The sequence below is a fragment of the Callospermophilus lateralis genome, chromosome 6 (assembly GCF_048772815.1).
Source record: "Callospermophilus lateralis isolate mCalLat2 chromosome 6, mCalLat2.hap1, whole genome shotgun sequence".
NCBI lineage: Eukaryota > Metazoa > Chordata > Mammalia > Rodentia > Sciuridae > Callospermophilus > Callospermophilus lateralis.
The window spans coordinates 58230009-58245543 of NC_135310.1; the positions used below are offsets into that span (position 1 = coordinate 58230009).

Below are 15535 nucleotides of genomic sequence, written 5' to 3' on the forward strand. Positions count from 1 at the left end.
GATTTACCTGGAGAGGAGGAACCCATGGATATGGAGAGCCAACTACAATGTAATTTTCTCTGTTATGGACTTCTTCTTTCAGGGATTTGGAGTCAAAATTAGTAATATAGAGAACCCAGCGTAAAAAGTGTGTGTGTGTGTGTGTGTGTGTGTGTGTGTGTGTATCAGATCATTTGATAGTGGGAGGATCTCAGGGAGGGGAAAACTATTAATAAGAAGTTACAGGCAGATCAAATTCCTTTGATAAAACATTCTAGTGGTTCTCTTATTTTTTTCCTCATGTACTGTATATTTAGAAAAGAATTTTTCTTAATAAAGTGACTTTATTAAATAATTCAGTTTTCTACATTTATCAAAAAATATGTAAGTGCCAAGTCAGAAAGTCTGATCAACCTGAGATGACAGCGGTGTCCCAGCAAAAATAAAGATATCTAAAAATGAAGCTTCATAGTGAGTAGACATTGGTTCCCATTAGATTTGGACAAATACTGAATACAAATCTCCATTAAGTCTCTTTGGGCTCAAGAGAAATAGAGAAAATTTATAAAGACAGTCAAGAGGGTTAGGAAACTATGAGGAAGAGAGAATCTGGGTAAAGCAGGCTCTTGCCAGGGCCTCTTTGGCATCCTCACCAGATGATCTGCACGTGTTTCAGATGATATGTTAACTTACACATTTTGAATCTTTCTCACTAGAACCATGCTCTGCCATTACCAACTTTCTAGTCCAATATGGTCTGATAGATTACAACAAATGTTCCTAAGACCTCAACAAGCTCAGGTGTGATCAATAAATAGAATAAACTCAACACAGCACGGAGTTGTTCTGGCTCCTAAGCACAGGCTCTGGGGTAGCAGAAGTAAAAATTTAACGGTAAGAAAGAAAGGGAAAAAAATTCTCAGTCACTTTAGTTCTATTCTTAGAGAAATAAACGGAGTGTCTGCACCTGGGGCTCCTCCCTAGAGAGGCATCCCCCAAAGTTTTGCATGACTCTGGGTCCTGGCGGGTTGCACTTCCTCCTATGAGCAGAACTTCTCTCCCACCTGCTTTGTACAGTACTCAAAAGAGAATATATTGCTTGATTGCTTTTGTGTGGTTTTTAACGCTCCCTCAAGCAGCCTCTACTGCTTGAGGAGAGGTCATGTAGGTTATCTCCAGAGGTACGATTACCGTTTTTGTTAGTGCTTTAGTTATAAAGATACGTGTTTTGAGAGGTTTTTTCCTAAGCTTATTTTTACTATAAATTCTGTTCTTTTTAATGAACATTTTTGCAGAATGTACTGTTTTTCAGGAATATATATCTGGCGTTATAGTAGAAATCCTGTACTTTACACTTATCAGATATTTAATAAATGTAGACAGATTATTATAATTAATTAATTACATCAGATGAATTTTAAAAATGATTCCAGGCAATGACTGTGTTGACAATGAACCTAATTATAAGAATTGAGCAAGATCATTTGATTCTCTTGAGTTAGAATCTTTAAGTCATTTTAATTTGCATGATACATTTATCGTTACTGTTTCAGAGAAACAGAAGCTAACTTTTCATTTTCAAGGCTTAATGAACAATCATCCATGAGCTGCTGAAGTTGAATAACAGGAAACTGTACTTGTTTTTCAAACCATTTAGCGACTGAAAGAAGCTGCTGATCACAAAATGCACGTCCAATAAACTGCAGTCCTATTGGCAACCCTTGGCTTGAGAGGGCCATAGGGACATTCACTGCAGGTAATCCTGAGGAAAAGAAGAAACCCATTAGTTGATTAATTCTCTATCTTAAGAAACAGAGACATCTTCTATTTTCTAGTGCAAGGAGGTAAAAGCAGAATAAAGTTTAAAAAAATAAATACTATGTATTTTGCACAATGCTTTGTTTACTTAATAATGGGTCTTAGAAATCATTCTTTCAGTTTATAGAGACCTTCATTCCTTTTTTATACCTGTATAGGATTCCACTATGTGGTTTTGCCATAATTCATTCAACCAGTCTTCTATGATTGGGCATTTAGGTTGTTTTTAATATTCAGCTATTTCATACAATGCCCCAGTATATAATAATTATGTACATGCTTTTTCCTATTCTTGAAAGTTTCTTAGATAAAGAGAGATTGCTTCATCAAAGGATAAATGAATATGTTATTAGAAATTCCACTTCAGAGTAGCTGTTCCAATTTGGATTCCCATCAGAAAAAATATGTCTTCTTTGCCTACAGTCTTTCCAACAGAGTTTGTTGTTGAGCTTTGGAATTTTTCCCCATCCATTAGATAAGAATGGTAGTCTGGGTAGTCTGAATTTCAGGTTTGAAGCAGAAAAAGTACAAGATCACAGAATATCCTGTTATGCCATTAAAAAAAGTTTTTTAAAAAATGGGAAAGGGTTTAAAAGAACACCTATAACTTGAAGGGATCCCTATTGGCCAAATTTAGGACAATTCAAGTATCAAAAACAATGACAATAATTGTTTATAATACATTCAGTTTTTTAAAAAGAGGAAAGCTCTTATATAGAGAAGTCTGCTAGTTAATAAATGGATGCTAAAACTGGGTTCAAGGTTATTGGGGAAGAAGATATTCACATGGTCCCAAGAGTATCACTTCATAAGTTGCTTACTAATCATAAAAGGAAAAACGTACCTTATCTACTTAACCAAGTGGGACGAAATGATAGTAACTCTTTCCTGATATGAAAAGTGTGTACTGTTTGTGCCAAAAATGTTTAACTTGACCGAATTAGAAAGAAACAATGTGACGAAATCCAGATTGTGAATGGGGTATCCTATAGGACAAGTAGACTGAACTCTTCAAAAAAACAAAAAACTTATTAAGAGAAAACATTTTAAAGATGGATGATTTCTCATTAAAAACTAAGCATGACAGAAGAAAGTGGCATGACATTTTCTTGTGCCAAAGGTAAGAACCAGTGAACCAGAATCCTATTCCTGCAAAAGTGAAAGGGAAATTAAGACATTTTTGCAAATGTGAGACAATCTGCTGCCATCAGGAACTATCTTAAAAGAATGGCTCAAACAATTTCTCTAAACAGGAAGAATGTGTTAAAATAATCTTCATACTTTAGGAAGGAAGACTAATTGTAGACACCAGAAATGTGGGTAAATAAAATAGACTTTCCTTTTTCTTAAGTTTTCTACATGTTTGATGATTGAAAAAAATTATAACAGAGCCTGATATGGTTGTAAAAACATCAGACATGGGGGGTGATGCTCTAGATTTTAAAAAGATTATCGTAAACAAATACAGTATGACCAGGGAAAAAACAATACATGAAATATTTTTTTGGTACAACTAAGAAAATGTGAATAAGAAGTATAATCAGATTATTACTGAATTGTTAGTTTTCTGAGGTGTGTCAATGAAATTGTGGTTATGTAGAATGTCTTTATTATTAGAAGATTCATGCTAACTTATTTAGGAGTGAAGTGTCATGATATCTGAAACTTTCAAAATGATTCAGTTAAAAGGTATGTGTGTGTGTACAGACAGAGAAAGAAAATGAGGTAAAATGTTAACAAGGATGAATCCTGGAGAACGGCATATCAATGTTCATTACATCATCATTTTTCACTTTTTGAAGGTTTTAGTATTTTCAAAATAAAAGTTAAAAAATACAAAGTATATCAGTTCAGAAGGTTTGTGTGTTTTTGGGTGTATATATGGTTGTGTGCATAAGAATGCATGCACACACACTTCTAAGTATTTCAGAAGGATAGGCTGTTTCTTTATGGGAACAATCTAGCTAGAACCTAAATCGAAGACCAGGGCACCTGCCTAAGAATTTGAAGAAAACCACAACACTCTTGAGGGACTCTCACCTGCCATATTTACAGCCTGTGTAAAAATATCATCCTGGGCACTTCGTGTTCTGTTGTCTTCTTTGATAAACTCCAAGTATGGTACTGCCTCACGCAGGGTGGTGGGGGTTAGCAAGACATCCACTCCAGAGTTAAAAACATTCACAAAATCATTGGCAATGAGGCGCCTCACCTTCTGTGCTTTGATGAAATAATTCTCATAGTTTCTGTGGGGGAAAAAAATGATACTTTAAGGACTTCGTCATTTCTTAAAAATCATTTCTCTTATATTAGGCTTCTTAGAGAACCACTGGTTTCTTGGCTTTTATGAGTGAGCATCATTAAGATTCTTAACACATAAAGGTAAGTTTTGTTCAACTCTGCTGTTTCTTTGAAAATTTATACATCGGCATTTAATTAATCAGAATTCACAACTAGGTGCAATTTCACACATATAATCACAAAATATCAGTACTTCCAGAGACATTGCTAAACAAGAACATTCATTTGGGGGTGAAGAAAATCAGGTGCATAGCCATTAAATAAATTTCCAAAAGTCAGAAAGCCAGGCAGTGGTAAAGGAGATAAGAACACAGGTTTCTAGAGGCTCACCCAAGCTTCTTTCTATTATAATGTCTCATTTCATCTATTGTAAAATGATTCATTATAAGGACTCTCAAGTTTTTAAGATTCTTGTATGCTTTCTGAATTCGACACTGGGAAACACACCTAGAAGGAAGGTTCTACGAACAGAAACTGGGAAAAGCACGCAGGGTTGAAATCCATGAATAGTGTAGTTAGAGAGTAAAGATATGAGATTCAAGTAAACATGCTTAATTTACTAAAAGATTAGGATAAATGCTACATATAAAAGCGATCTTATATCAATGAAGCAAAGAAAGGAAAGAAAACTTTTCAGATCCTTCTGAAGTTACTGAAGAAGGCTGACAAAAGAACTGTTTTAAATCTCAATTTCCTCTACTGTAAAAATGGATATAATATCTCCAGGCTCATCAAGGACCAAATAAAATGAGATAAAAATCTTTCTTACTCTAGAAAGACTTACAGAGTGCTGTAAAAATCAGATTCCTTACTATCTCCATCTGACTACAGTGTCTATAGAGCTATGAATACAGGTATCACATGGAATTTACACAATATGTGGGGCATGGTGGCACATGCCTACAATCCCAGCTATTAAGAGGCAAAGGCAGCCTTAGCAATTCAGTGAGACCCTGTCTCAAAATGAAAAAGAAAAAGACTGGAGATACAGCTCAGTGGTACAGTGCCCCTGGGTTAAATCCACACTATATCAAACCAAACCAAACAAACTGTACAGCAACAACAAAGAGTTGTTGTTTTAACTATTATATTTGGACTGGGGATATAGCTCAGAGGTAGACTGCTTGCCTAGCATGTGCCTAGCAAGGCCCTGGATTTGAGCTCAGCACCAACTCCAAGTACACACAAATTAACAGCATTCCCCAAACCCAAATTTTATAAAACTAATATTTTCTATTAATTTCCTTCCCATTTCATTTATTTAATCTTTTTGGTACTGGGGATTAAACCAAGGGTGCTCAACCCTCACTGAGTCACAACCCCAGTGCCCCATTTTTTTCTAAATTTTAAAATTTTGAGACAGGGTCTCATTACGTTGCTAAGGCTAACTTTGAACTTGCCTCCTCCTGCCTTGGCCTCCTGAGCCTCTGGGATTACGGGTGTTTGTCAAAGTCCCCAGGCCCTTCCTACTTTAAAAATAGTTGAAAAATAGAACTGCTTCCATACATGATAGAGTACAGGGATGAGATTTATCCTGTCTTCTTAACCCCAAAACTGAACAAAATATGTGAAACAACCATTTCCAGATATTAGGCAAAGGGCATTTGGGAGAGAGTGCACTGAGAGGAGAGGCAAATGTTGTTTCCGCAGCTTAATGCCTGGAGGTACTTTTCAGGCCTTAGTTCAGAGAGGAAGGACATATGGTGGATGAATCAGAAGTTCAGGGAGAAAAAGCCAGCAGCAATTTTCAAGGCAGTATTGAATTGGAGAGTGGCACACATAGAGTGTAAGAGATGTGCGGAAAGATTCCCTCAAGTCTCTGGCCCAGTATTGGCCTGTGCATGAATAAGAAGACACCCCCAAAGTTGAGGAAAGAATCACCAAAAAGCAGGAGATCAAACAATTCCTAAGCTCAACAGAGCTGGAAATAGTGTGTGTTCTTAACAGCTAAAGTGGAAAGACCTCAAAATACACACAGCACTTAGGAAAATCTTCAGGATATTGCCTTAGAGTTAAATTAGCCCTACTCTAAAGGTTTTCTGGATTTACACTATTAGAGCTTAAAAGGAAGGCTTGAAAGGATCCAAAAGATTCCAAGTAACCACATCTTAACCTAAATACTGTTTAAAAGAAACAACAAAAACCTAGCACATGACAATGTAAAATTCAATGTCTAGGCATACAAAGAAGCAGAAGAAACATGATTCATAAGGAGGGGGAAAATAGTTCATATAAAAAGGAATCTGAATAGAAATGACAGAAATGTTAGAAAGGATAGCTATAAACATAAAAAAAGGCATGTTCTATATGTTCAAGATGGTATAAGAAAACAAAATGATAAAGAAAAACTGAAGAGCCAGGTGTGATGGTGCACGCCTATAACCCCAGCAGCTCAGGCTGAGGCAGGATGATCATGAGTTCAAAAACCAGCCTCAGTAACAGTGATGTGCTAAGCAAATCAGTGAGACCCTGTCTCTAAATAACATACAAAATAGGATTGGGATGTGGGTCAGTGGTTGAGTGCCCCCAAGTTCAATCCCCAGTATCAAAAAAAAAAAAAAAAAAAAAAAGAAGAAAGAAAGAAACTGAAGAGATAAAAAGACCTACTTGGAAATTCTAGATCTAAAAAGGACAAAATATGAAATGAAAAAAACACCAGATGGGATTGACAGACTATTGATACTGCAGAAGAAAAGATTGGTGGATCTCAAAATTGTAATGGAAACTATCTAAAAGGAAGCACAGAGAGAAAAAGACTGGGGGAATGAGCCATGAGACAACACCAGCAGATTAACATACGTATAAATGGTGTCCCAGAGGAGAGGACAGAAAAAATATATTAAGAAATAAGGGTCAAAATTTCCCCAAATTTATTAAAACTATAAACACACAGATCCAAAAAGTTCAAAGAACACCTAAGCAGAAGAAATATTCAAGAAACCACACCAAGGCACATCTTAAATTCCTAAAAACCAATGGTAAAGTGAAAATGTTAAAACTAATCAGAGGGACAAACAAAGTTACATTATACATAAGGAACTAAGATAAAAAAATTAATAAGACCTCTAGAAACTATGCAGGCCATAACACAGTGGAACAAAACCTTTAAAGTACTGAAGGAAAATGCTAATGTCAATTTAGAATTTTATATCCAATAAAGTATCTTTCAAAAATTAAAGACAAAACAAAAACCTTAATATATAAAGCTGAAAGATTTCACTGATAGCAGGACTACACTATAAGAAATGTTAAAGGAAGTTCTTTAGGCATAAATAAAACGATAACACAAGAAAATCTGGATACACAAAACAGAGGGAAAAGCACCGGAAATAATTATGTAGGAAAATAAAATGACTCTTGGCTGGGTGTGGGAGTATATGTCTGTAATCCTGGTGGCTCAGGCTGAGACAGGAGGATCATGAATTCAAAGCCAGCCTTGGCAACTTAGCAAGGCCCTAAGCAACTTAAGGAGACCCTATCTCTAAATAAAACACAAAAAAGGTCTGGGGATGTGGCTAAGTGATTAAATGCCCTTGGTACCAAAAAAACAAAACAAAAAGCCCTATTTTTCCTCATTTTTAAAAATATCTCTTTAAGATAAAAATTTATAGATTAATGAAAGAAGGCAGGAAAAGAGGTTAAGAGAAAGAAAGAACACATGGAATAAATAGAAGACAATAACAAGAAGTAGACTTAAATGTGGTTCAAAAGTAAATATTTATGCAAATAATATAAAAAAAAAGTTGGGCACAATGGTACACACCAGTAATCTCAGTTACCCCAAAAGCTGAGACAGAGGATCTTAAGTTTGAGACCAGCCTGGAGACCCTATCTCAAAATGAAAAGGGGTGGAGGGTGTAGTTCAGTGACAGAGTGCTTGCCTAGCATGCACAAAGCTCTGGGTTTTATTCCCAGTACAGCAAAAATAAATAAATAAATAAATCTGGGATTCCTAACTCACAGAAGTAAAAATGTTAAGACTTTTTCTATATCTTTCTTTCTTCTTCTTCTTCTTCTTCTTCTTTTTTTTTTTTTTGAGAAAGAGAGAGAATTTTAATATTTGTTTTTTAGTTTTCGGTGGACACAACATCTTTATTTTATTTTATTTTTTTAATGTGGTGCTGAGGATCGAATCCAGCGCCCTGCACATGCCAGGCGAGTGTGTTACCGCCTGAGCCACATCCCCAGCCCAAGATTTTTTCTATTTCTGGACATACAAGTTGACTTTTTAAGACAAAAAACAACAAGTGCCCCAAATCCTATTTTTTCTATCACTCATGTTCACCTTTACCCACCCCACAAAACAAAAACAAAAAAACAAACAAGTCAATCCAAGAAGCTATGAATACTATCAGTAATTCTTCCTTTTCTTAATAACCCCAGCTGGTATTCATGGTAGAAGCTTGCAAACTTCTCTCCTTTGATATTTTTTAATGCGGTTACAGTGACCTATACAATCAATCAACTTTTGTCTTGACACATTCAATATGATTCTAATCAGTAATACATGGCAAATGTAACATCTTTACCTTAATAAAGTCTCTGCTTAGAAAACTTCTTCACAATATTTCATTTTTCCTACTCCTAAGTCATTACAAATATCTGGTCAATATGGAAAAGAGTCTTTTAATATGAGATATAATTAAGTAATCTGGAAAAAAAATGATCTTAACTTTGGCTTTGAGGGGATGCACAGATGAATAAAATGCTTTCTGCCCTTGAATACATGGAGTAAAACTTCAAAAAGCTACTCATTACAATAACCATTCTTGCTTATTCATATTTCTCACGTCCTCTAGACTCTATCTATTGTGAATCCTATTCACAAGATCTTGAATAAACTTACATTAGAGAAAATTTAAGTAAGGGTCACAGTATTTTGGAATTCTTTTTTGAAGTAAACAGATAAACTTTTCAAGAGATCACACTGTAAGTCTATGTTTAAGACTCTAACAATAAGCCAATGCACAATAACAGCCAGAGGATAAGTAATGAGGCTAAAATCGGAGCTCAAACCAGGGCTTTCTGTTTAGTTTGTACCTATCATTTAGCTAGTGCATCAATTAAAAACATTTAAAAAAAAAATAACTAGGAAACAAAAGTGCCACAAGTAGTTCTTTTCTAATTCAAATCATAAGGAATTTATTTCTTTAGTAAATATCTTGGCTTATAAGACCTGACAGACATACTACTACCTTATTCTTCAGCTTTCAAGAGTGAGAAAAATGCTTAAACTCATTGTCTTACTCTTTTAATAAGAAAAAGTTTCCTGAGAGAATTCTTCCTCGAACTACATCATTGAACCCTTCTCTTCTGGTTGCAGCATACATGGCTTCAGTAGACACATTAATGTCACATCTGTGGCCTGAAAACAAAAACGATATATACAATACTTGCAAAAGAAGTAAAGTTTTGGCTAAAATCTGGCAAAGATTCATACTTTTAAATACTGAAATTTAGGGAACATGACCTTACTAGTTCCTTTTCTCTATCAGTCATAGGACTGATCACGGAGGGAAAAGAAAATAACCAAGAAAGAAATTTCATTTGCTTCCTCCCTCATCCATCCATTATCCAGTGTCCAAATATTTAATGAGCTCCTCCCATGTTTCAGGCATTAGATTAGATGAGTTTAACACATAAATACAAGATACTATCCCTTTAAGATATTCAAGTCCAGAGAAGTGAAATGAACATCCTGAGACACTTAAGATGAATAGAATATGTACAATGTTAAAATAATAAGGAAAAATGATTCACTGATTAATTTTCTGAATCATTAACACTATCTCAGGCAATAATTTTTTATTACTGTAAGTTAAATTTTCTAATTTCATAAGCTGGGATTGTAGGCACTGTGGTACATGCCTACAATCCCAGCTACTTGGAAGTCTAAGGCAGGAAGATCACAAGTTAAAAGCCAGACTAGGCAAAGTACTGAGACCCTGTCTCAAAATAAAAAGGGCTGGGAAGGTAGCTCATTGATGAAGCACCCCTGGGTTCAATCCCTAGTACCCACCCTCCCCCCCAAAATAAAAAGCCCCACCCATCTTACCATATTCTAGCCCATCAAATCTTGCCATATTTGACGCCACTTCTGATGTGCACAATATATGGTAGCAGACAATTGAATAACAGGTGTGGGGCAGGGATACTTCTATCACTTTGGCTCCTTCAGATTCAAAGAGATCAGCAGCTTTGGACCAGAGAGATCGTACTTCACTTGATAATTCTGGTACAAGATATTCCTTACAGGAAAAAGCCAAGATACAGAAACTGGAGCACTGATAATAGTTTTATAAAAATTTGTATACCAGGACTTTTGGAAATTCCCTTGCAAAATGGATTATATTGCAGGCAGGTTGCTAGAAAGACCAAACTAAGATTGTTTAAAACATAATACTAAATATTATGAGCTGGATATAACAATTAAAAAATTGGAGATCTAGGGCTGGGGATGTGGCTCAAGCGGTAGCGCACTTGCCTGCCATGCATGTGGCCCGGGTCCGATTCTCAGCACCACATACAAAGAAAGATGTTGTGTCTGCCGAAAACTAAAGAATAAATATTTAAAAATTCTCTCTCTCTCTTTCAAAAAAAAAAATTGGAGATCTAGTTGGGGAACTCATATCTGTTAAATGTACATTATGTATCAGGTATGCAGCTAGATGCTTTTTGAAAGTTCTCTTTATGAATTTATGAAGGAAAAGTGTTGAAACTAGAAAAGTAACTTTCCTAATGTTATATAGCAGGTTAGTAGAGGATCCTAGGATTCTAAACTAGGTCTCCTTCTAAAGCCTGTAAGTTTTCATTCTTTTAAAAGAAGGTCACTTGAATGGAAGACTTTAAAGAAAGTAGCTTTTCTCAAAAGTATCGGTCTCACCTGGGGGGGAGTTTTGTCTCCTTTTCCCAAACAAGAAACATTTTGTAATGTCTACAGACATTTTTGGTTGTTGTGTTGTGGCAGAGGTAAGGAATGTTATTTGGCATCTAAGGGTAAAGAGACCAGGGATGCTGCTAAACTCTCAATGTAAAGGATAGTTACCCACAATAAAAAATTATTCAGTCCCAAATACTAATTGTGCTGAAATTGAGAAATCGTTTTTAGTCTGCTGGGTAATTTATATTTCTAAATGATTTTTGAAAGGTTTTTAGCATTACTATGTTGTTAGATTTTTTTTAAAGGCCAGTAATTTAAAATTATCATATCCACAATATAATGACTTACTTAATTGTTACTGTAATAGGTATAGTAGTAGTAGGGATAATAATAATAGTAAAGATAACATTTAATAAGGTTTACTATATGCAAGGCATGCCTTTGGGCTAAGTGTTTTACATTAGGGATTAGCATGGACTGTGGACCAGATGTGACCAGTCAGCTATTGTGTATGTGTGAGGGGGGAGGAGGGGATGGGGAGGAATGTTACTGGGAATTGATGCCAGGGTTGCTTTACTACTCAGCTATGTCCCCAGCACTTTTTATTTTTCATTTTGACACAAGGTCTAAGTTGTTGAGGGTCTCACTAAATTGCTGAGGCTGGACTCTAATTTATAATCCTTTTCCTCAGCCTCCAGAGTCTCTGGGATTATAGCTGCTATACCTGGCCAGTAAGCTAGTTTTGAAAATAAAATTTTATTAGAGCTGAGTATGGTGATACATTCCTGCAATCCCAGTGACTCAGGAGCTGAGGCAAGAGGACTCCAAGTTCAAAGCTGTCTGGGCAACTTAGTGAGACCCTGTCTCAAAATAAAATCACAAAGGGAAGGGGACGCAGCTCAATGGTAGAATGCATGTCTAGTACATGTGTAGTCCTGGATTCAATCCCTCGTATTGTAAAAAATAACGGAAGTTTTAGTAGACTGTAGACATACTCTGTTTACATGTTTTCTATGGCTACTTTTTCATTATTTGTTTTCTTTTTTCTTTTCCATAGCTGGCTCTGCTTTTTATTATAACGGCTGAGTTAAAAACACTGTCTAGTCCACAAAGCCTAAATTATTTATTATCAAGCTTTTGACAAAAAATGTTTATAGATAATCTAATTTAATCCTCACAACTCTTTGAGGTCAATATGTTTATTATCCCGTTTTGCAAATAAAGAAATTGGGTTTAAGTCATGTACTCAAGTCACATGGCTAATAAAAATGGCAATACAGGAATTCAAATCCAACCAATTGCCTCTCAAGTCTCTGCTGTATATCTGACTTGACAGTTTTTCTGTGGAGTGATGAAAGAAACAAGTTACCTTTGGAATTCCGATACATAGCTTGCTTACATCTATCAAATTGGGAAGCATGAATGATTTCACAGGATCCTGTACTGTGGTAGAATCTTTGGGGTCATGTCCAGCCAGTATACCTGTAAGGAGAAACACTTATGAGTGACAGATATATTGTTTTACAGTAAAATAATTTCAAGTGATATGGAATCATATAAATACCCAACACAATTGCTGTATCATCCACATATCTGGTTAAGATTCCTGGCACATCCATCGAATTCACCAGAGGAATAAGACCGTGACGAGATACTAAGCCATAGCTTGGTTTGAAACCAACAAGCCCACAGTGGGCAGCAGGATTTCTGGTTGATCCTCCAGTATCTGATCCTAAAGCCCTGGAATTTAAATGGAAGAGTGACATATTTCTAACTATATTTGGTAAATATCCTTTTAAATGTATATTTTTACAGTGTCATTTCCCCTTATTATAAAAAGTAATACATACTCAGAGAATTAATAATGTATAGAAAACTGTAAAGAAATAACTAAATATTCTGAAGCAAACACTGTTAATATTTTGGCATATTAACTTCAACTGTTTTAAAAAACATTTTTTTAAAATCATAGCTAAAAATTCATTCTGTAATCATAAGTTTCCATCTTTTTTTTTGCTTATCCTGAGCCTTTTATTATGTCACTAAAATTACTAAAGATTTAAAGTATATATAATATTCCATCATATAAACTGGTGATTACATGTTTTATTAAGTATTTTAAAGCACAACCTGCTATTGATACACATACAAATCTTATACCCTCCTTTGATGCTACTTCATATTTAAAATAAATCAAATTAAGGCAGTTTTATAGCATGCTTCTACAACCTAAATTCAGATACAGCCCTTTTCCTACCCTATGTAGAATCACGAATAGAGATCAAATTTATGTAAACATTTATGTCGTTTCCAACTGAAATAATAACTATGTAACAAATGACTGTAATGAACATCTTTAAACATAAACATTTGCCCATATGTCTGATTAGTTTTAGGCTGGCTTCCAAAATGCAGAGTTAATGGATAAAAAGGATCTGTTTCGTGTTGTATGTTTGTGATATATATGATCAAATTACTTGTCAGGAAGATTTTGTCAATTCATATTCTCAACTGGAGTGAATCCAATTGTTTTAATGTTTCAGTACCATCACTGAACACTAGTAGTTTAAAAATTTTTGCTAACTTGATAACTAAAAATTTTATGAAAGCACATTACTGAATATTTTTTCACATTTACTTGTATTTGCATTTCCAACTATGAAAAAGGACTATTCATTCTTTTTTCCCCTCCCATTTCTTGCAGTACTAGGGACTGAATCCTGTGGTATTCTACCACTAAGCTACATCCCCAGGCCTTATTATTTTGAGACAGGGCTTTTATTTTGCTGAACTCCTGAGGTCCTCCTGCCTCAGCTTCCCAAGCAGCTAAGATTACAGGTGTGTGCCACTGTGCCCACTTGTGCCTGTTCATTCCTTTATCCACCCACCTACAGAGTATGTGCTCTTATTATTTAAAAACAAAAACCAAAAAAACTATCCTTGAGGATATTATGCTAGGTGAAACAATCCAGTCACAGAAATACAAATGCTGTATGATGCCATTTATACCAGATATCTAGAGTAATCATACTCACAGATAGCAAGTGGAAAGGTTGGTAGGAGGGTTAAGGTTACAGAATTCCCATTTTGCAAGATGAAAAGGGTTTTTATATGTCCATGACTGAACTGCACATTTAAAAATAGTTAAGATGGCATATCTTATATGCATTTTATCATAATTAAAGTGAAATTTTAAACAATTATATCAGAAAAAATGTTTTTCAGTAGAAAATAGTACTTATCTACTGCAAAAATTAAAATATAATTATATGATAGAGAAAGTAAAATTTCTCTTAAAACAGCCCCTATAGTAGTCCTCTTACTACCAACATACTTTTCTCCAGATACTTCCAGGTAATAACTGATATCCATACTAGGTGAGTATTATTTTAATTGAATCAGGGTCACACTGTACATACTATTCTGTAACTTATTTTTCACTTAACAATACATCTTGGATCACTTTCCATGTCACTTCATATAGCCCTATCATTCTTTTTTAGAGGCTATGTATTATTCCAAGAATCTTTCTGTTTTAAAAACTATGATAAAAGAAACAAAGCAAGAGGAGTTGGGGAACAAAACAGAATACTTTACAGTTTGGAACATTCAATCTGTAGTTATTTTTGGTCAGTGCTTCTACGGATTATATTTAAAGTCAAGCATTGGGCTAAGTGACATTCCTAACAATAACATGACACTTGTGCTCTGCAGAAAATGGAATTTATATTTCCTTTCTCACCAAGTCCATTTAAGCCATAAAATCAGACTGTTGCTTTCACAATTTTAAAAGATACATTCTCTTATTAGCATTCACTGACGGCTGTGTAAAAGTAAAACTTACATTTCCATAGGAATTATGTGTCAAAATGCCATCTTCTTAAAGCACATTCAGAAAGATGAACACTAAGTGGGCTGATGAGGATAGAAAAAAAGCACCTAATCCTGCAATTCTGACTTGTCAGAACTCTCATTAATATTAATGTAATGCTATAAAATTCCACAGAGATAAAATGAAATGGTTCTACTTGTTAACAAGATTTCAGGAAAACTAAATAAAAAAAGAAAATGGAAGAAGCTAAAGCTCTATAGATTAAAAAATATAAATAATTTATTGAATGCAATGTTTGTGAAAGGACTTAATTTTAGTGGATAATTAAGGAGAGAGAAAATACATATAGTATTACTGAAGAAACACATTCAATTTGGTTAAACTGAGACTGATAAAATAAATAGCAGCCATATTTTAGATGGTTAAGAAATGCTTTAAAAATGGGACTTAAAATGAAAATGGATGGATTCTTTACAAAATACAAAATATGACAAATAGAATCAGCTCTCAACAAAGTTGAAAAAAATTTACCTAATGATATGTTTTTAGTTCCAGATTTATGAAAATAATATTTTAAATATCCTATTGATATATATTAGGAACTTCTTCTCTTTTTAAAGTCAGATGTTGCTGAAGTTTAGATAAATCATTTCTAACAGCTCAGCAGCAGTGAATTAAAGTAATGGAGTACCTAAATATTTCAAGGAGCAAAAATTAAAATAAAT

General features: G+C 34.7%; 1 protein-coding gene across 1 annotated transcript in view; it reads right to left on the reverse strand.

Moving 5' to 3' along the window:
• Nucleotides 1-316: 316 nt before the first annotated feature.
• Qrsl1 (glutaminyl-tRNA amidotransferase subunit QRSL1) overlaps nt 317-15535 on the reverse strand; it is a 31111-nt gene continuing 15892 nt past the window's right edge. The window contains exons 6-11 of the mRNA XM_076858379.2: nt 12543-12718; nt 12348-12460; nt 10154-10346; nt 9346-9463; nt 3838-4043; nt 317-1741 (exon numbers count right to left, since the gene is read on the reverse strand). Coding sequence (XP_076714494.1) covers nt 1521-1741; nt 3838-4043; nt 9346-9463; nt 10154-10346; nt 12348-12460; nt 12543-12718 — 1027 coding nt within the window. The 3' untranslated portion in view covers nt 317-1520. The remainder of the gene's footprint in view (nt 1742-3837; nt 4044-9345; nt 9464-10153; nt 10347-12347; nt 12461-12542; nt 12719-15535) is intronic.